The following is a 21016-nucleotide window of genomic DNA, read 5'->3' on the forward strand; positions in this document are numbered from 1 at the left end:
GTATGAGAAGTATAAACATATACCATTCCGACACCCTATTGGTTTATTCGCAGTCACACTTGAAGATGAAGATGATCCAAGCAGAGACTCTAGAGAACTCTAGACAGACGTCCAACTAAGCTTCTTTAATATATTTACATTCTGCTGAAATACAGTCATTTACAATGGGCGTTTATGCAGATGAAACAGGGACCCTAGTGCATCAAAAATTACATTAACATTTTAATATAACATAATAGTCATAGAAAAAAAATGTGTTTTATGGGGAGGACTTTTACTTTTATACTTTATGTGAAACCACTTTTTTTTACACTTTACTTGAGTTAAAAGCTTGAGTTGATATTTTTATTCCTATAGAAGTATTTTAAAACCTAATATCTATTTCTACCTGAGTAATGAATATGAATACTTGGGGCATATTTACTTAAAGGAATCAATCCTGTTATTTCCCTCTGGGATTAATAAAGAGGGAAATAATAAATACAAATAATCTATCTGTCTGTCTGTCTGTTACCTTCACCTCAGTAACTTTCCTGTTTGACTCTCCTCTACAGGCAGCTTTCTTACGTCTAATCATCACATTCACAGAAGCAAAAAGAAGGATCAACCACAACCCAGATCACCAGTATAACAGCTCCAGAATCTTCATTTAGCCTCACAGCAAACCAAACAAGTGCACTACAAAAACCTTGGGAACACTTTATTACAGTACCTGAAGAAACTTGATCGTGCTGATGGGAACTTTTTTTTTTTTTTTACATTTGCATATATTTCCAGACCAGCACTGTACACTGCAACATATCTAAGGACTCCCTGTTAAGGAGAAACATGAAAAGCGGAAGAGAGGAACACTGAAGGAGTATGTTCACGGAAAGCCCAAATCTTCCTGAGACAATGGATAGATAAAAAAAATTGTGTGAAACATATATATTTATATACATGAATGAGCAACTCTGGTAAGCATTACTTATTGTTTGGCATTTGTAAGAATAAAAGTTTCTGGGCAACACAGTATTTAACATTTTCTAAGTGAATATAAGAAAATTACTGTGTTTTTTTTTCCAACATAAAAATTGTGCTCTAAAAAAAAGAAAAGTGCCATAGTAAAATTTGCTGTAACTGATTTTCACCTAGAAAATAAGCAAAATATAATTTAAATGAGAATGCCCAGGCTTTTACAAATGTCATATCTCACTTTCTTTAGAGAAATTGTCTTTCAAAACATATCATGTGCACAGAAGTGTGCAGTGTGAATATAGGGCAGCAGTTGTGATTTGTTTGTTTGTTTTTTTAATGGCAGGTTATTCACACATCGTTAATTAATTTGTACTGAATTATGCAACATTTCATATGGTATGTACATAAAAAGTGTAATATTCATTTTTGAAGCAATATATACATTTGTTCTTCTTTCTGCATGTGTCGAAGTGTATAATAAGTACTGTAAATCATAATTGCTAAAATCCTCCGTACTGTATAAGAACTGTTACTGTTTATATTGTTACATTTATAAAAGAGTATTTTGTCAAGTGATGTATTTTTCTATATGATCTGTATCAAACACAGATCAGCACAGGCAGTTGTTATTTGTGTTCGGTATCCACAAACTGAAAAATGAGCTATGCATTTTGTGTGGCCCTCCCACCACCATGTTTCACATATTTCAATACCGGAGAGCCGTTTTAAGCAGGGATAAATACAGCACTTCTGTTTCTTTTCAGCTGTAAATAGTGCTTTGAAATAAAGCTTTCTTTGTGTAAAATTTTATTGTAGCGTTTAATTCTTATAAAGTCTGAGGTCATGCTGAGAGTCTGGCACCACAATTCGGGGCATGATAACTTACCAAAGACTGTGTATAATCATGGACAGCAAAACGTCTTTCAAATGTAAAGCCACCACAGGTCTGCTGGCTAGTTTTAATATGATGATCATTTCCACTCATCACCATAAGTTTCAATGACACAATGGACTTTCAAATCTATTTCTGTTTCACTTTCAGATCTTTTTTTTTTTTTTCATTTTAAGATCAATTTCCAGGGCTCTTTTCATTTTCAGATTTTTTTTTTAACATTTAGAGCTTTTTTACTTTCATATCTTTTTTCACTTTTGGATCTTTTTTTAATTTTCTGATTTTTTTATATCACTTTCAGATCTATTTTTTTTACTTTCGGATCTTTATCACTGTCACTGCCAGGTTAGCCATTTCTTCATGTTCCAACATTTCCAAGGTTTCTTCCTCCAGTCAATTTCAGACAAAACCAGACCAATGTGGCATGAAACCTCACAATCTGGCAACATTACGAGCCACTGGACGCTGTTAATTTCACATATTTGCCCTGTAATTCATTCAGCAGTGTAATGTAGCGGTGAGAGATTACTCCGTGTTCAGCACAGAGTTTTACTAACATTGATTCAATGCACAGCTCCTGCAGACGGAGTTTTAAACACAGGCTGTGACCGAAATGCCTCCCTATTTACTAGTTAGGGCACTATTAAGTATGTCAGACATTTTTCTTTGAGTGTCCGAATCATAAGGGGGGATTCGAACGTGATTTTGAGGGCACTAAAAACTCCCATAATGCATCATGATTTATAGTAAACTTCGCTGCTTCCTAAGCGAGCTGAATGTGTCCCAAAATGCTTTGCGGGTCTCGCTACTAAGCAACAGACAGCCGAAGAAACAGAGCGGACAGCGAGCCGCCAGGGTTGCCAGATTGTTACAGTGGGATTTAGATAAAACCAATTCACAGGGAAAAACGTGTTTCAAATCCACAAAATTACTGAGAAAACCACCGAAACAACTGATGTTCGTCATACCATAAATATCTTAAATATCACTAATTACAAAAAATGATATTTAAATGAGTTTATCTGCATATTTGTATTATGCCTTGTATCATTAGACACACGAAACAAAAACGTAAAAACAGTAGATAAAAACAACCTTGCAAGCAATGAAAGAAAGCTAAGCTTCAGATTTCCATCAGCAGGACTAAAAGCTCTGTCACAGCAGGGTTAGATATCAAACTATAACACCACCGAGTTAAATTTCCAAACTCTTTACACTTGGTAGTTTTGTTCACCTGTCAAATCACAGCGTTTCCTCCAAACAATTTCAGACACAATTCGACATTTGGCATCAAACCACCCAATCTGGCAACAGTGCGAGCCGGTGTATGCTGCTATTTTTAAGGTTTTCTTCATGCAGTTCAGTAATGTGAGGATCACCTTTTAAAACAGCGTACATATAACAAACAGATAAATAACTTCACGATCAGCTCAGAGCTTCACTATCTTTAATTCAGAGCTCAGTTCAGTGTGTTTACGGAGTTTTAAACACGGTGTTCTGACCCCCCTCACCTGTGTGTGTTTATGCGACCGGTGCTGGCGCATGATAATGATGAGTTAGTGTCCGAATTCACTCCCGTTTCACCACTAATTAATGAACTTATTAGTATCTCCCTACATAGCGCAACACTAATGAGGGAGTAGGGAGCCATTTCGGTCACAGTCACAGTTCTTTAGACAGCCAGGTGTGGGTTTAAGCAACTACCCCTCGCTGCAGAACCACAAGTCCAGGGGGTGGGGCTGGATCTGATCCAACTCTTCCTACGTCGTGTTTTCATTGGTCTGAAGCAGATCGGACTCTTCCCCATCCGGTTTTACTCACTCGCCTTTCGGAGTCAAGTAAACAATCACGAACGTGAAAGTAAGTTCATAATAGACACATTTTCATTTTGCTAATGCTATTAATTAGTTTCGTTGGGTGATTTTACTTAATTGAAAATCTGATTGCTTCTGTTTGCGCGAACAACCTAAGCTATCTAGTAGGTGGCTAACTGACGGTTAAAGCTGATTTAACTTTGACTTTGTTCGCCGTTTTGATTGTGTATTAATATCTGTAATAATAAATGAACATGGTAGCTGGTAGATAAGACACTCATTGGCATCCTTTATTTTAATTATTTATTTTTTATTTTTTATTTAGGCCCTTTTTATTAAAGATAAAAAAATGAAATAGTTAATAATTATATAGGAAATGTACAGCATTTTATTATGTTTGTAATCACAGACATGTTCCTTCTTTTAAATCTGTATTGTGTGATTTAAATGTGCTACGTAGCAAATAACATTTTGATCTATAAACGGTAAAAGTCTTAAGGTTGGGTTCCAGGATTTATTTGATAAGATAAAATAAGTCCTGGTCGGGAAACGTAAGCGACACGTGTTAAGTTTAACGAGGAATTGAAATGCGATGACTTAAAACCAATGAAAAGAAGATATGGGTGGTCAGGAGGTCAGGCTCCACCCCTTGGATCAGATCCACCCCCACCCCCTGGACTTGTGGTTCTGCAGCGAGGGGTATCTCGGTTTAAGTGACCGCGGAGTGCCGCGTGTTAATGATAAGGGTCTGTCCGAATTCACTCGTGTTTCCCCGCTACTTAGTCAACTAAACAGAATTCCGGAGGAGCCGCTCGCTGCAGCCTGTAGGAAGGCGGAGTTGGACATCCAACCCCGCCCACATCCAACTCCGCCCATGTCCAACTCCGCCTTACGTCTAAAGCAACACCCACCTTACGTCCGTCACGAACGCCTACATTTACTCCAGGTAAACAGGAATTGTAGCCGAGAAAGCAGCTAAAGCATCTATCTGATTTATATCTCCGGTTATGGCGGTAAGTACAAATATTGAGTTATTTTTTAGGTTAACAGAGCTATTTTTATAATGTCCTCTTGTTTTTCTATATTATATTTTATGAGTAAACTGTGAGTCGTTGATACGCACATGAAGGTTCTACATCGGCGCGTGTACCATGTGGTTTGTTTGCTTCTAATCATATTGCCGTTTTTTTTTTGATGGATTCTAATGCAGAATTGCACCCAGTCTTGTCTAATTCAAACTTTAGTTATCTTACCTTCTGTTTTATGGGCTAAAATGTTACCAATTAATGGTATCACAGATAAACTCTCATAGCTAGTAGTGAGCTAGGCATCAGTTTTGTTTTAGGCATAGCTAGGGGTCATAGTCAGCTAACCTAAAAAACTGTTTAAACTGTCTATACAAGAAGTTAATTGGCTAACAAGATAGCAAGATAATCTAGCTAACTAAAATTGGTTCAAAGTCTTAGTCATACAAATAAATATTTGAAGATATCAATGCTTAATCCTCCTATTTAATTTGTCAGGAATAGCAATGGTATTCCCGGGTTAATTTGACCTGGTTCATTTTTAATTATCCAAAATATTTCTGAATGTTCTATCAACATTTAGTACAATAGTGTACAATAGAGGTAATAGTTCAATTAGGATAATTCACTTGTTTTTCCATTTTAAAAAATCTTACTTTTTTTTTTGTTTTACTACTTTGTTACTTTTAAACGACCAACACAATATTTTTACATATAAATGAAACATAACATTACAATTTCGTTTTAGTTTTTGCAGGGGGTTGTTGCAAATATGAAATTAACCATTTTCATGTTATATGTTAATTATACAAATAAAGGCAAGCTGAAGACGTTTCATACAGAAAAAATACTTTTACTATCTTACTAAATGGATCAATTTGACCCGTAACGTAACAGGAGGGTTAAGTCGATGCACATTTATTACCTTTGTACTGAATGTAGTTACAATTAATGTGCACCGATATAGTAATTGTAAGCTCATGTTGTGTTTTGTTGCTTTCTGTTTTACAGCATCCAACACATGTCCAGGCCACTCCTGACCCTTCACGGTTTGGCCAGTGTGGTGTTTTCAAATGCCCCTGCTTCAGTTTTGACACTGACCAGCGATTTAATAACAGCCTACATCTACAAAACCATATCAAACAAGCAGTCGAGAATAACGGTATGGGGAAGTATTTCTTTAAACAGAGAGAGAGATATTGATTTTATTGGCTATAACAAATAAACATGTAAATGTAATATCTTGAATCAACAAATGCACTTACATCTTACACTCAATTGATGGGCATAATGAGTTGAAGAATATTAATATTTATAGGCTTAATTGCATGTTGTGTGCATTTTGGTCTTACAGTTTCCTTCATCTCTAAACTGCACACCTACAGCACACTTTTATTGTGTCTATTGCAGCCATACAATACTATGCAAAGACCAGTTCAGACATCATGTATCTCTGTGCAGCAGTGCAACCAAGACCATTATAGCAGAAGTGTTTAATCCACAGACTGTTGCTACTTCTGATGCACGTCCAGCTCCCCCTCTGCCAGCTACTCCTGATACACCTTCTCCCAGTTCTGGTCTTGCTTCCTCTGTGCATGGTATTAATTATATTAATTATTATATTTTCTCTCAGGAAAGTTCAGCGTGTTGAACGTGTGACTGATGAAGGAGATAGAATGGGCAACGTCTCCTTTGAACAGGTGTGAGGGTGTGGATGTGTGTTTTTTTTTATTTCGGGTTAATTTAACTGGGCCATTTAAAATGTTTTACTGTTGTGGTTTGTTTTCAAAAGTCTGAATTGGGCTGAAAAGATAAGTTGACATTATTTGAAATTTCAACTTGACCTAGTGTTGACTAGTCATTTCAAGGACATTTGAAGCCCATAAGCTATTGGAGTGCTATCATTTTAAAGGGATAGAAAAGCAGAGAGCTGTTTTGTTACGTTAAGGCAGAGATTAGTCAACAGAATGAGGCTGACTACAGTCTTCAGGCAAAAATGCTAGCCATTCCTACAGTAATCAGAGATTGGGGATATGATTGAAATAATAAGTGCCAACTCAGATTAATAGAATACCAAAATAGTAATTGGTTGCAGCCTTAGAATGTTATCTGGTCATTTTTTTCAATTACTATAATTTTCATGAATCAAAATCTACATGCTTCTATAATGTTTTTCACAGATGCCCCTTATTCTCATAGATACAGTTCTGGATGAGGGTGACAAAGCTTTTTTAAAGCTGTCACTGGTTTGTCGTCTCTTCCGGGACATTGTTTGGACAACAATCATTCCGGGCCTGGGCACATTTCGAGTGGCTTGACAGTAAGCATGATATTTCAGTACAGTTAAGATGTTTGTTTTCCCTTAGAAAAGGAATTACACTCACTGATTTTGAAATCATTTTAAAATTCTTGATTTTTTTAAACCTACAGGTGTAGTGCCATGAAAACATCACAGTGCTGCATGTAAAGACGAGTTTCGCAGGATGTACGAACTGCAGTGCTGCCAGAACTGTCAAGAAACTTATAAAGACTACATACTGGGTATGTTTGTTCTAAATAAATTTTGATAATTTTTTCCTGAGGTCAGAAATTGGTAAGTCAATATATTTAAGGTATTGGGGCTTGGGAGATTGTTACTTTGTGAAAGTGTGTGTTTTTACTTATATTACAGGCTACGTTGGGCATGGGAGACGAGGGGAGCTTGTGGCATTTTACAGCGAAAACGAGCACCCTGGATTCTGCAACCAGCTTCATGAATGGCTGGGTGTGTGAGTGGCTGGGTGTGTGAGTGGCTGAGTGTGAGTGGCTGGGTGTTGCATTTTTAAATAAAGACTTCTGTATTTGTTTGACCAAAGCATGTAACCAAACATTTTAAAGGCTAGTGTGCCAATAAATGCCAATAAAGATATTGTATTAGCTTGGACAAAGTGTTTGTAAATTGAGTTAATTTCCCTGGGAACTACTGTCAGCCATACAAAATTGGGAGAGGAGAAGCAGGAGAGGGATATCATTATTATTATTATTATTATTATTATTATTGACAAAATAGCTATGTATACATATATTTTAATTTCTGAAACCACAGCATTTGATATATTGTACTCTATCGTTATACACTATCCAGCATACCATTATTACCACCTGCTTGTTTCTGCTTCTATTATTCTTTTTTTTTAGCTCCAATTAGCATCTAGGACACTTTAGTTGCATAATGGTTTACTGGTGTATAATATACAATAGGTATAAAACACTGTTCACTCTATTAGACACTTCTACCAACAGCTGCTTTACATTGTGAGTGAAAAGTCAGAGACAGAATCTTTAAATCTGTTGCTGCACAGTTTGTTGCAAATCTGCAAATTCTTCATCAGTGCCCATGGGATGCTGCCTACTTGATGCTGAATACAGGACGCTGCCCACATGATGCTGGTTGATGGAGCATTTCCTGTCCAGTAGTGACAATGAGGTGTTTAAATTCTCCAGAGGCACTACTTTGTCGGATCCACTCATACCAACACAGCTCTTAACACCACTATGTCAGTGTCACTGTAGTGTTGTGAATAACCAACAAGCCACATAATAGCTGCTCTGTGGTGGTCCTAAATTGTATGCTATACAGTGCAGCTGTGTCATTCTCATCTGTAATATTTTCAGCACCCTGTTGACAGTGAAGATGCAGAATTACTTCTAATATCATTATTATATATTAGCTATGCCTATGACACAAATAGCCTTTCCCCTGCTGAGTGGTGATAAGAAGCACTGTCTATCTGTAATATGAAGTATAGAGCATTACAGTACAGAGAACAGGTGTGATCTAACAATCAAACACTTTAATAATCAGATGCACCCTTTGACCAGCCTCTACCAGTGCAAAGCCATGATTGATAATGTGCTCTTTATTTCATATGGAACATAACCAAAAACTGTATATCGTAAGTTTTAACTTTATATAATAAGTAAATAATGATTCCTATGATAGCTAATCAATAATTCTGGAGATATTTACCAGTCTAAAATAAATTTATAAAATCTACACACTCTGGCAACTAGTTTAACAAATTTAAATGTAAGGATTAATGCAGTGAAATAATGGCTTACTCTGCTGGTGAGTGGGACAGATTAATGTATAATGTATTGTGATATACAGGGCAGAGGCAATTGATCTTTTGGAAACAGCAAATCGTTGTATGCAATTATTTGCTTATTGTATAAAATAAAGGAGAAATGGCACACGTGATGAAAAAGAAGAGTTCCCTCTGTTACACAGAATGAGTTACCAGCCTCATAAACCACAAGTTAGCAGCATGCCATATAAGAAAAACAATAAAATCATACACTTTTAAGTTCACATGATTCCTTATGTATTACTTTATTTACAATGTTAAACCAAAAATGAATGAGAAAGTGTTTCCAAACTTTTGGCTGGTACTGTATATATAGCCTATTTTTTGTGATATCTGTGCATTACACTACAGCATGTGTAGTGCTGTAGCCAAGGCTACGTGGTGGAACTACTCACAAGATATGCGTAAATTTAGCGCAACATCGGCGTTATATGCGTATTTCACGTGGCACACAGTGCTTCTTGAACAAAAAAGTAGGGGGGTTGGCGTACAAGAGCACATGTGGGCGGAGTTGGATGTGGGCGGAGTTGGATGTCCAACTCCGCCTTCCTACAGGCTGCAGCGAGACGTACTTGGAATTCCGTGTGTAGCGCAGTACTAATGAGGGAGTAGCGGGTCATTTCGGATACACCCCGAGAGGACCTGCGCAGTACGGCGGGCGGCGGTTGTTCCGCGTGCGATGGCGTCGCTGCTGCTCCAGCGCGCAGGTAAGAGAGAGGCTCTGGGTTTTTAAACTGTGTTTATTGAGGCGTTTCTGTAGAGAAATGCTTATTTATAGTTACAGTATTAGAGTAAAATAGTGATATTAGCGTATTAAAGGGTAGGTAAGTGCTGTGGGAGAATTTACCAAAGTGAACGCCGTGCAAGCGCTAGTTAGCATTAGCCTGTGCTAACAGCTACACAGGTAACTTTAGCTGTGTGTGGTAAATGTTACCCGTCAGGCGGCCGCCGGTAGGTGGCGGATTTTAACAGTAAAAAGCCGCATGTAAAATAAACGCTGTTTAAACGCTCAGAATAAAAAGGAACTTTATTAGACTTTAATATAATATACATAAAATAAGATATAACAACATAAAATATAAAAATTGGTTATTAATCACCCAGGAGGAATGGCACTGTTCCAGGAACCATTTTACTTATATACACACAAGTACACATATAATAAAATATTACGTTGTTTGTAAAGTCGGATGTAGAAATGTTTTCTAAGCGCTTTACATTGAAGTATAAGTTAGCTAGGTTACAACTATGGTGTAAAATACTTTAGGGCAGGGATTATGCCAAGTCTTAGGGGTTTTTTTTTACCTGTAGTTCGTTTCTCTGGTCTGAATCAGTTGATGAGTTCGTTTACTTGGGGGAAAAAAAGTAAAAATAGCGAGAGGATTCTGTGGTGTATCTTTTGAAAATCTCCCTTCAAAATGCTTTGTTGTCCAAGACCAGGTGTAATTCCTGTCTGGGAAACTGACTCGCAGAGCTATTCTCCAGTTCTCGTGCATGTGAAGACACAATCACTGGTTCATTGCCTGTCACGATAATTAAATTGTCTCGTGCAATAAATGGACATGACCTCAATAATATGTGATAATCGGGATATCTATTGTGTTAATTTGTTAGTTTGTTTAAAGGATTAACAGTGAACAGTATTTCAACTGAAACGTCATACACGCACTGCGGTGTGCAGTAGGTAAAGAAAAACATATATTTACATTTCCCAAGCTATGATTAATTACACAAGTGTTGTCTTTAAAAATGTATGAATGCTTTGTTATGCTATTCTATTATAATTATGTCAGTGGCAATTAATGGTCTTAAAATTACTTTTTTATCATATATTTCTGGGATGATATATTGATATTAAAAGGATATCATATATAAAGTTCTTATTGTGACAGGGCAACTGGTGCATCATTCTTACTACACAGAAGACTTGACCTTCCCTCAACATCATGTTTATTTTATATATATGACAAGTAAATAAAATGCATACTGTTACAGGCCAAAATGTTACTTTTTTATGCTCGTCTTCATGCATATAGCTATCACCAGCATTCTGTGTTCTCTTAGATCTTTGAACTACTTTAGCATGAGTATCTCAAGATGCAGGGACTGACTGGAGGATAATTACTCTAAAATTCAACAGGTGAACAAAAAAAAGTCCTAAAACATTAATTTTAAACCCATACAAACAACTAAAATCCAAATAAGATCCAGCTGAAGATGCTGAGATAAATGTGGCTGTGAAATATGTAATGTACAACAGTAATGTGATATACATTTTGGTCAAGTGGTTTAACAGAATATTGTGGATCTTTTGTAATGTCTTAGAGATGTCCGAGTGATGTCCAGAAAGTACACACTTAACACACACAGTACTCCATTATAAAAAAAGAATGTTTATTTTTCATGAACACAGTGTAATATCTAAGAATATTTATCATTTTGGTCATAAAACAGCTCAAATACAGTCAATTACAGAAACTGTCCAACAAATTTTAAGACTTCTAAGACATCACTATAAATTCATAACTATAGGCAGGCACCAATCAAATGACTAGCTAGTCAGTCTCCTTGGTACATAAAATTGCTTACATGTTTTCTTATTTGCCTCCAATTGCAGATATGAACTGTGGGGGAAACCCTTTCTGCTTTTTGTGACCTTTTGCACATCATTTAGAGTCAACCTGTTTGCAATCTTCTTTGATGCTTTCAGACTTTAATTCTTTTATTGAGATTCTTTTGTTGTAATTTTTTTATGTTCTGTTCATTTTTATCCTAATTTGTTTACAAGTTTTGTTCTTTTTTTTGTTCTTGTTTCTGTGAGTGTTGTATGTGGAGTGGATGCTTGCACTGGTACAGTTGGGAATCTTTCTGCTGTTGGGAGTTAAACTGATGGTAAGTGATGTGTTCCTTTTAAGAATGTATGTATGTTCAGCATTTTCTCTGTTTGACCATGACTGTTTATTTTTTCAATAATTTTCAATCTCACTTAATGAGGTGTCTGTGTAATATTTTGCTTTTTGGAGTTTTGCCTCCATTGTGCTTGCTTTTTAATCGTATCATGAGCGTTCTTTTTCCCAGTTTGGTTTCTGTTCCCAACACCTAAAAATAATAACTGATAGTAATCTGTTTAATTATGTGTACAAGAGACAAAAGCATTTGGGGAGCTGTATAAACAACTTTATTTTTATTTTTTTTTAAGGTGAGCTGTTATGAGTTGATATTAATTGTACGTTTTTGTTTTGCAGTGTTGTTGAGGTTTTGGACACCACAAAAGGGAACATTTGAGAAGCAGTTTAACATCCAAATCTCAAGAACAAGCATTCTGGGGGGAGGCATTCTGCAGTGGCCACAGCTAAAAGGTGACAGTTTTTGGGGAGGCAGGAGTTGAATATGGGTGCTCATGGAAAAGAATCTAACAGGTAAAACAAAAGCCTAATGCTATTTCACTGCAAACTATCATAATCAGAGTTTGATTTCATCTTCTAGTTATATTATGGATAAAATGGCAACTAAACCAGAATTAAATAGGAATATAGATTTATCTGTACTATGTTCTATGTAGTTTTTGTGTAATTAAAACTGAGAAAATACAGACCCCTGTTTATTTATCAGCAGCACAAAGTAATCTGAGGGTAGTTTGTAATATCAGATGTGAAGCCACACAAGCCCCTTGAGCACCATTGTAAATTGTTTGTATTTCTGTGTATAGAAGTGGTGACTTTGAGGGACCACAACTTAAGATGGACAACTCTGATGGACTTTGAAAGTGGCATGTACAGGTATGTTGTCTTTTTACCACAATACATTCCTGCTCAATTTTTATAAATAGGACAGTCGGTGAATTTTTAGCTGTTCGTTTGGCACAAGATTGCCTAACTCCTGCTTTTAAGCCCATGGAGCGTTTATCTTTGTAGTGGGCAGATAAACTGGAAAAAGTAATCAGAGTTTGTCACCAAGTCAAATAAAGAGAAATAATTAGAAGAATAAAAAAGAAAAACAATAGAAGTAGCTAAAAATAAGGAATGAAAGGACAAAATAAAATAAGTTAAAAAAAAAAAGGCTGTCTGAAAGCAGTTAGAAACTAAAAGTTTAAGATGATTTAGTTTCACCAGTGAACTGAGTTTAGCGTTTCTGTAGTGAATTCCAGCTCACTGGTGCACTGTATCTAAAAGCAGATTTGTTTTCGGTTGAGAGGCATTTAAGGAGTTTGTTAGCATGTATTTTCTTATTATAGCTAAATGTAATATTTGAAGTATAAGTGAAAATTAGATAATTTCACTCCTCAGGTAAGTACCTTAATAAATGTCAGCCCCTTTTTGTTCCTGGGGAAAATTTAAAGTAAGCAAAATAAGAGTGACTGCATTTATTGAGAATTCTTTCTGAGACACTTTAAAATTAAAGCATGGTAATTAATATCTGTTATTTTTTTTTGTAGGCCAAGGCAGAGATTGTGATGTTATCCATTCATCCTCAGCTGAGAGTCAAGAGGAATGAGATCAGATTGAGCTGGAGATGATCCACTTTCTTCATACAGCTGAAGGTATGTTGTTTTGTATTTCATGGGGGAAAAAATTAGGGCTGGCCCGAATAGCGTTTTTTGAGCTCCGGATATTCGGCACTGATTCGAAGCGAATATTCGTTTAAAAAAAAAAAAAAAAAGCAAATCACGGCCCCTTTAATCCACTGAAAAATGTTCAATTTGCTCTGACCGACGAGACGTTTTCACCCCATATTTTTTCTGTGTTTTTAGCCCAGATTTCTTTGTGTTTTCATCCCGGAATTTCTGCTGCCCCACACCGCGGCTTATCCGCTGCGTAAGCAGGCTAGGAGGCTGCTGCTGCACGGTTTCTCCGCTGCGCAAGCCAGCCCAGTAAATTGCTGTTTGTGTTTTCACACTTAGGCTATTTGCTTAAAAAAAAAAAAAAAAAAAACGTTTGTTCAGGAAGTATTTTATATTCTTAAACATTGTTAATTATATTAGAGGACAGTCATTGTAAACTGTACTTGGTCTATTTTGGTTAAAGGATTGTGCAGGGCATATTACTGATTTTGTATTTTTGCACTTGGGCTATAAGCTCAATAGTAAATATTTCGTTTGTTTAGAAATTATTTTATATTTTTAAACCATTTTAAATTATATTAGATAAGAGGAAATTCGTTCAGACATCATTTTTGTAGGCCAGGCTTTTGTAACCGATTTAGCCCCTACTGTTGCCACATTACCCCTTACGTTTTATTATATAAATCAGTTTCGAAGAGCCTGCATTTTTTTTTATCATGTATAATAGAGGTCTGCGCGAGACTGATTTTTAAACCCACTCTTCCACGCTCCCGCGTTTCTGTCTCGTTACCGCTCCGCAAAAAAATTGCTTCTTTTAATCCCGCGCCCGCCCGCCACATACACATTTCTGCCACTCCCGCCCCACGTTCCTAATATAAATTAAATAAACTACATTTAATGCTTCAAATTTACTTATATATTTATTAAAACAGCAGCGCTGAATAGTGCGGTCCCGTTCCTTACCCCAGTCCAAACACCATCGGTGTGTGCGTGTGTGTGTCGGTCCATCCTGCGCGTTGAGAGTTTTCTTTAGGTTTTTTTTTTTTTTTTACAATTATTACAGTTTTATTAACTATTTATTAATTTGCTCCCGCATCGTCTGGATTAAACTCCCGCTCCAGCCAATAACAGTTCAGTTCTGTCCCGCGCGCAAGATATTCTGACGGGACCCGCGAGAACAGAAGTGGTTAGACTGAGGTGGAACTCTGGAAAGGAGAAAAAAAACGAATACCTACTCAACGAACGAATATCCGAATACCCGAATATTCGGGTCCAGCCCTAGAAAAAATCCAACAGGTTTTAGTGCTTTTGTAAGAGAAGTTTCAAATTTATATTTTTATATACCAGCTGTAGTCAGCCAATAAAAAACAAGAGTCAGTATCTTAGAAAATTAGAACATTTTAATGATTTTAATACAGAATGATGATGATCTGTGCTAATGGAATGTTTTGGCTTTGTAGATGATCAGGGTGGGGACAGCATCCTGTTATACCGGTCACCTTTCTTCAGTGGCTCCCAGAACAAGGTCCTCGTTCACAGAAGAAGGATCCTAACATCTGTTACACTGTTGTAGCTGCATGTGCCAAGAGAATTGTGCTACCTGAAGAACTGTCCTGTGGCCAATTCAAGAGTTCTACTTGACTTTTCACCTAGGCCAATAATTTAACATTGTGTAATCAAATGCACCTGCTGCTGTTGACAAACATCTCAGACACTTGATCCTGTTGAGAGAAAGAGAAAAAACATATTACTAGAGGGTAACATCTAACATGTTTCTTTTATCTGGCACACAGGTTTCGCTGTTCTTGTGTGGACCTTTTGTTCACATAATACAATACATGTATCATACACTTAACCTTAACATTATTTCACTCTTAGATTTTTTATTTTTATTTTATTAAAGTCCTTACAAAGCAACAAATGACATTCCTCTATGGTTGAGAACATCTGGTCCTCACAAAAGGTAGCAAAACATACAATTATTTATACCCCTAGCATATGTTGACTTTACTGTTATTACTTTTATTCAACCAGAAATTGAGGATAAAAAAGCTTGGGGGGAAAAAAAACTTGTATTTTCCCATAGCCTGTAAGGCTAATAATCTCACTTAACATTTCTGGTTAAATAAAAGTAAGTTTGATTCAAAATTGGATTTCATGTGTTCATACACCCCTTCCACATACATTTTCCACATACATTCCTCTTTTTACTCTAAAATAAAATCTCTAAAGCTAAATAGATGTGAGGTTTAAGGCTACTAAAGGTGAGGCAAGTAATATACACAACGGTAATTAATACAAGTTTTGCATACTAGTTTAACTATTGTGAAATAATTCTAACAATGGCATACAAAAAGCTAGATGGAAGGCAATGTGAAAAAGGTTTGTACACTACACAACAGCTATACATAAAAAAATGACTGATTTACCTAAACAAATATATAAGCAGTGATTTAATGCAAAGAAAATATTTGTTTTAACAATCACTGATCACATAGGACACTGTAGGTAGACATAAGGTTCAATGATTAGGACCCCACAGAGCAGCTATTAATTGGGTGGTGGGTCTTTAACAAAGGTATAGTGGTCGTTGTGTTCTAGTACAAATGGATCAGACACAGCAGTCTGTAATAATACCTGCTCTGTAGTGGTCCTGTGGATTCCCAAACATTAAAGAAGAGGTTGAAAGGAGGATAATGAAATATGCAGAGATATAGGACTACAATGTGCTCCTGCATGGGGGGTGCACCTGCTAAGATAAAGTGTAGTTCCAGTTAATGATTTTAATCTAATGGCCAATCTGCGTCATTTTTTCCTTACCGTAATAAAATGACTCTTTTGCACCACCTTCAAGAAACAGCAAGTGGAGAGGATGCTTTATCACCAGTCGCAGCACCTAGGATGAAGAGAATCATTCAGTGAAAAATGTCAAACATATCTGGTATTTAAATATGTAAATAAAAGCCTATTCACATTACATATCTTTTACACGGTACAAGATGTATACTGACAAAATCCAGGTAAGGAGAGGTTTCTCTCTGGCCACTTATGGACCATAAAGACAAAGATTGGTGGACTGCTTCGCTGAACCCCAGGTTTGAAGACAAAAAATTTAACAGGTAGGTAGTGAATAAAATTTCCTTAATGAGACAAGGGCAGGGGGATCCAGCAGATGTTTAAAATGTGAGTTTCATTTTTAGTGCGTGCAAAATAAAAACAGAAATCAAATGAACTTGTGAGTTACATCACATTGCTGGCTCATTGTGACACTCTTTCTACTGTACACACTGGCCCATGACATGTAGGAATTTGCTTCATCATTTTCAACATTCTCAACATGTGCTGTCATGGCCTTGACTGACCTCACCAAATTGTCCAGCTGTTCATCAGTTAGGTTACTGTAGAGCTGCTTTATGGCAGGTCAGGAAAAAAGGTTGACATCTAGAGGCAGTCTTTGAATAACCTGATAACCTTTAGCCAGTCGTCTCTGAAGAAACTCTCTTCAGTTGTTCCTAGAAGGGAAAAAAAACATCCTTTTAAAGCATAGGCTTTTTTAAAATGATTTATATACATGTACACAAACAACATGAATTACCACTTAAGACTTGGAAAGTGAGCATACTAGGCATAGAATAACTTATTGTTGAATGCCAGGATAAGAGTCTACTGCTGATTACTGTTCATGTGGTAATGAACACAGATTTGACATTTTATGTAAATTTATAATAATAAGTCATCATGACAGTTGCACTTCACAGGATTCATAGAATTATCCAGAGGCAGCTTTAACATCCTTATTTCAATTCTTCTGTAAGAAGAGAGTTTCCAAGGGTCACGGTAGGCGGGACAGTTTACAAATTCTGCATTATGCTAACGAAATACTGCCAAACCCTTTTGAGCTTCTGTCACACAAAACAGTTTTCTCAGTCCTGATTCTGCACCCCGCCCTGCTCTGCACACACTGCTTCCAACACACCCAATCAACTAAAAGTTTCATCAACATAGCAGAGTTAGTTAAAGCACTGAGATAAAAGTTGTTAAACTCATGCGGTTGGCTTAAGTTAGATGCACAATTTAATTTTAGCGGAATAGTGAAAGTGAAAAGTGTGTTTAATTGTTTAACAATTTGCATGGTCTCTTAATTAAATGAAAAAATAAAACAAAATATTTGTTATTTGTTGAGTGTAATTCACTATGTAATAAGAAACAGAGTAATAAAAAAAGTCAATGAATGTGTAGAACACGTGCTATATGGTGATCTATATAGTTATAAGCATATGAGTCTTGCACAACCCTAAGGTAAAATGATCTAAAGCACTCCTGTCGACTGCATAATGTCCTGTCTCAGACTTTTAACTAGGCGTATTTAAATGAGGGATCAAATACTTAGGTATTTTATTCACCCCTGAGCTAAAAGATTAGTTAAGGTTCATGTGTGTCCATTATTAAAAATGTTCATAGATGAGCAGCCCTTAAATTCAACATTACAAAAATGAACTGTGTCCCTAAATAAAATTCTTATCTATCCACTAGCACTAGTTAGTGGGGGTAGAACATAATGTTCTAGTTTTGTTTGTTTATTTATTTATTTTTCTATGTAGCCCCAATCAGCCCCTTTCTGATACACTACATATGCAAAAGCCGCTGCAAACCTAAACACCGCCACACATTTACAGTGTTGAATCAGGTTCAGGTAATTAAGAGACATAGTTTGTTTGTTTTATGTGTTATATCTGAATGGATACATGGACAGAATGAGTATTAACTTTGTCAGGATGACAAATTATTATTATTATTATTATTATTATTATTATTATTATTATTATTGTCTATAGTTTGTAACTTTCCAAGTGTTACTACTAGTACGTTTGTTTTTTATTTTAATTCATTATAAATTATAGTTTTTATAATGAATGGTATAATTAGTACTATATACTGTACACACATTTGTTTGCTTATTCAATAAGAGAATGTATATGGGCACAATGTCCCTCATTGTATTTGTTTTTACAATACAGCATTAAAGCCATTATTATCTACATAGGCCTGTTTTTTTTATATGCATTTTATATATTTACTCTCCCCCTCAGTCATCAGACAAGTCACAAAGTCACAAGATCCCCATTTGGTATTTGTTTCAGCATCACAAATCCTTACTGTATTTGATAGATTTGCACACATTTAAATATCTATATTTATATCTCTCATTGCAGAAACAGCACATACCAAAGCATTTTGATGGGTACTAAAGGTACTAAAAACAAATGCCATTTCAAGGGAGAGGTTTCATACATGAGACCAGTGATGAGGCAAATGAGGCCCTCAGCAAAACTGACTTACTGACACAGACTATGAGTGAAGACAAAAAAATTAACTTCTTGTAATTTTTTTTTTGTTCACATAAGATGTGCATTTATTTTTGGAGGATGCAAGAGATAAAGATTATTTTTGTGAAATAATTCAGAATGTCTGCGTTTCAAGCTTGTAAAAGAATAAACTAACATTTATATTTAAATTGTAACTAGCATTATACTAACTACATTATATACATCAGCTTGTACACTTTCTCGTGGTCACATGCTATGTCATGTTGTCAATTATACAGTATAAAATTAGCTCAGGCCGAATACTTTAAAATCCACACGCAAATAGCTAATTCATATTCTAAGCATAACTGGAAAAATAAGTGATTGAACAGTGTGTGTATATGATTACATATAATTAAATATTCACAAAGCTGGTAAGCAGTTCTGTTTTCCTTTATTCTCGTGTTCGTTTATGGGGCTTTTAATATAATCTGTGCAGCCTGGTTGTTCACTGAGCTAAACTTAGCCTCGTCTGTAATATTCGCTTTTTTTCTGGGGCCTCAGGTACTAAAATTTGCGTGGAATTCAAAAAATCAAATTAACTAAATGTTTACTTGTTTTTTTTTTCTATTTGATATTGATCACGCTTTTTATAAAAAAATAAAATAAATAAAAAATCATGATAAATCCCATAAAATTAGCTGTTTCTTTACCTTATTGGCTCTAGTGCTGCCCTGTCATAATGTCTGAGTTGAATGCTGTTTGCAGTGCAGTGGGTGGGGCTAAGCTACTGTTTAATTGTTTAATTAAATATGTTTATTGGCTGGTTTATGGTCTATTCAGAAGAACACTATCAATTAGTATCAATTAGCCTCAATTAGTGTTATGTGCAACAAAACATTTTTTTTAAATATTATGTCCATTGTAATGGTCGCAAGGTCTAAAAGGGTTAAAATCTAAATTAAACTCAGACTTCCTGTGTTTTTTCTTTTTATTCAGAGCGATTGAACAGCGTTTATTATACATGCGGCTTTTCACTGTTAAAATCAGCCACCTACCTGCGGCCTCCTGTAACTGCATACGGATTTAAGGTGGAACTGAAACATTAATAAGACGCTGGTGAATATACACACAATGTTCTCCAAGATATATAACTAATAAAATTCACTCAGAAAACAGCACAGTGAGCGGAACCCGCCTGACGGTAACATTTACCACACATAGCTATAGCTATGTAGCTGCTAACACAGGCTAATACTAGTTAGCGCCTAGCCCCGTGTTCACTGTGGAATATTCTCCACACGTCACTTTTCTCCCCTTTAAAAACACTAATTTCACTCTGATAGTGTAACTTTAGCCCCGCGTTTCTCTACAGCTAAAGTTAAACAGTTAAACCAGCCAGCGCCTCACTCTTAAGGTGCTTACACACTGAACGCGGTATGCCGCGCGGCATTCCGCTGTGCTGCCGCTCTGCTCTACGCTGGTCAGTTGCGGGTGCGTTGCGCTGCTGCTGACGCCAAGCGTCTCCTGCTGATAATAGGCGGAGTTTTCTAAAACCCATCACCTCTGTGAGCGGTGTTTTGTAGTTTTGAGTCTCTACAGCCTCTGTGGATCTGTATATGTTTCTCAGCCTCAGAACAAAGCTCTGATTCTTCTCTTCCTCCTGTTATCTCTATATGAGTGTAGGGAAGTGATGTACAGCTGAGGGGATTCACTAATCGCTATTATTAGTCTCTCGCGCACGTTTATTGTTGTTTGGACTACAGTTTCTCTCTAGTCGCGTGAGTTCACGTCATGCGTTTTCTGCCGAGGTACCGCTTGCCGCGAGGTCAAAGTTGAACCATGTTGAACTTTGCCCGCGGTAAGCGGTAGCGCGGTGGAGGCGTGGTTATGGGCGGGGAAACGCGCCGCTTTCCGCTCTGCTCCGCGGCAGCGACGCACCGCTCTACCGCTCTAGACACTATTGAATCCTATGGGGGTCAGCGTACCGCGCCGCACCTACCGCGTGCAGTGTGCAAGCACCTTTACCTGCGCGCTGCCGCAGCGACGCCCATCGCACGCGGGAGAAACGCCGCCACACCTTTCACTCAGGTGCCTCGAGAGCAGGGTTGCCAGGTCCAGCAAAAGCATCCAGCCCAAAGTCAACTGAGTGTACGACTTAGTATTCATGATTATGTATTATCAGTATTGTTATTTATCTTAAAGTCATTAATAATATTAGTGTTTTATTTGTTATTTTATAACAGTTTTATATCCCGGTCAAAAGAGCTGACTTTTACTTAACTCTTTACGCCTTTCTGATTTCTCTCTCTCTATCGCTCTCTCTCTTTTTTT

The 21016-nt window shown here is 36.6% G+C and overlaps 1 protein-coding gene and 3 long non-coding RNA genes across 10 annotated transcripts in view; 3 read left to right on the top strand and 1 right to left on the bottom strand.

Moving 5' to 3' along the window:
- Positions 1 to 1762, top strand: part of megf6a (multiple EGF-like-domains 6a) — a 127065-nt gene extending 125303 nt beyond the window's left edge. For both annotated transcript variants that reach the window (XM_022677438.2, XM_022677439.2), the window contains one exon: positions 555 to 1762. In XM_022677438.2, coding sequence (XP_022533159.2) covers positions 555 to 631 — 77 coding nt within the window. In that variant the 3' untranslated portion in view covers positions 632 to 1762. The remainder of the gene's footprint in view (positions 1 to 554) is intronic.
- Positions 1763 to 4375: 2613 nt separating this feature from the next.
- Positions 4376 to 7615, top strand: LOC111191945 (uncharacterized). Of its 2 annotated transcripts, none has more exons than XR_007423969.1 (6): positions 4376 to 4676; positions 5700 to 5850; positions 6322 to 6388; positions 6869 to 7008; positions 7119 to 7229; positions 7360 to 7615. It is a non-coding gene; the product is annotated as an uncharacterized LOC111191945 (long non-coding RNA). The 2 variants fall into 2 exon arrangements; XR_007423968.1 differs by having other exon boundaries at positions 6888 to 7008.
- A 1791-nt stretch (positions 7616 to 9406) lies between these two features.
- LOC103028539 (uncharacterized) lies at positions 9407 to 14971 on the top strand. Of its 4 annotated transcripts, XR_002650932.2 has the most exons (7): positions 9407 to 9522; positions 10880 to 10955; positions 11637 to 11707; positions 12061 to 12234; positions 12525 to 12594; positions 13251 to 13355; positions 14837 to 14971. It is a non-coding gene; the product is annotated as an uncharacterized LOC103028539 (long non-coding RNA). The 4 variants fall into 4 exon arrangements; XR_002650931.2 differs by having other exon boundaries at positions 10880 to 11707; XR_001518637.3 differs by having other exon boundaries at positions 10880 to 11707; positions 12061 to 12174.
- LOC103028853 (uncharacterized) lies at positions 14757 to 20936 on the bottom strand. Of its 2 annotated transcripts, XR_002650933.2 has the most exons (5): positions 20711 to 20936; positions 19741 to 19779; positions 16739 to 16888; positions 16197 to 16272; positions 14757 to 15097 (listed from the first exon to the last, which is right to left on the bottom strand). It is a non-coding gene; the product is annotated as an uncharacterized LOC103028853 (long non-coding RNA). The 2 variants fall into 2 exon arrangements; XR_001518638.3 differs by lacking the exon at positions 19741 to 19779 and having other exon boundaries at positions 20711 to 20931.
- Between the last annotated feature and the right edge of the window lie 80 nt (positions 20937 to 21016).

Source organism: Astyanax mexicanus, chromosome 13 (genome assembly GCF_023375975.1).
Source record: "Astyanax mexicanus isolate ESR-SI-001 chromosome 13, AstMex3_surface, whole genome shotgun sequence".
In the NCBI taxonomy this organism is placed as follows: domain Eukaryota; kingdom Metazoa; phylum Chordata; class Actinopteri; order Characiformes; family Acestrorhamphidae; genus Astyanax; species Astyanax mexicanus.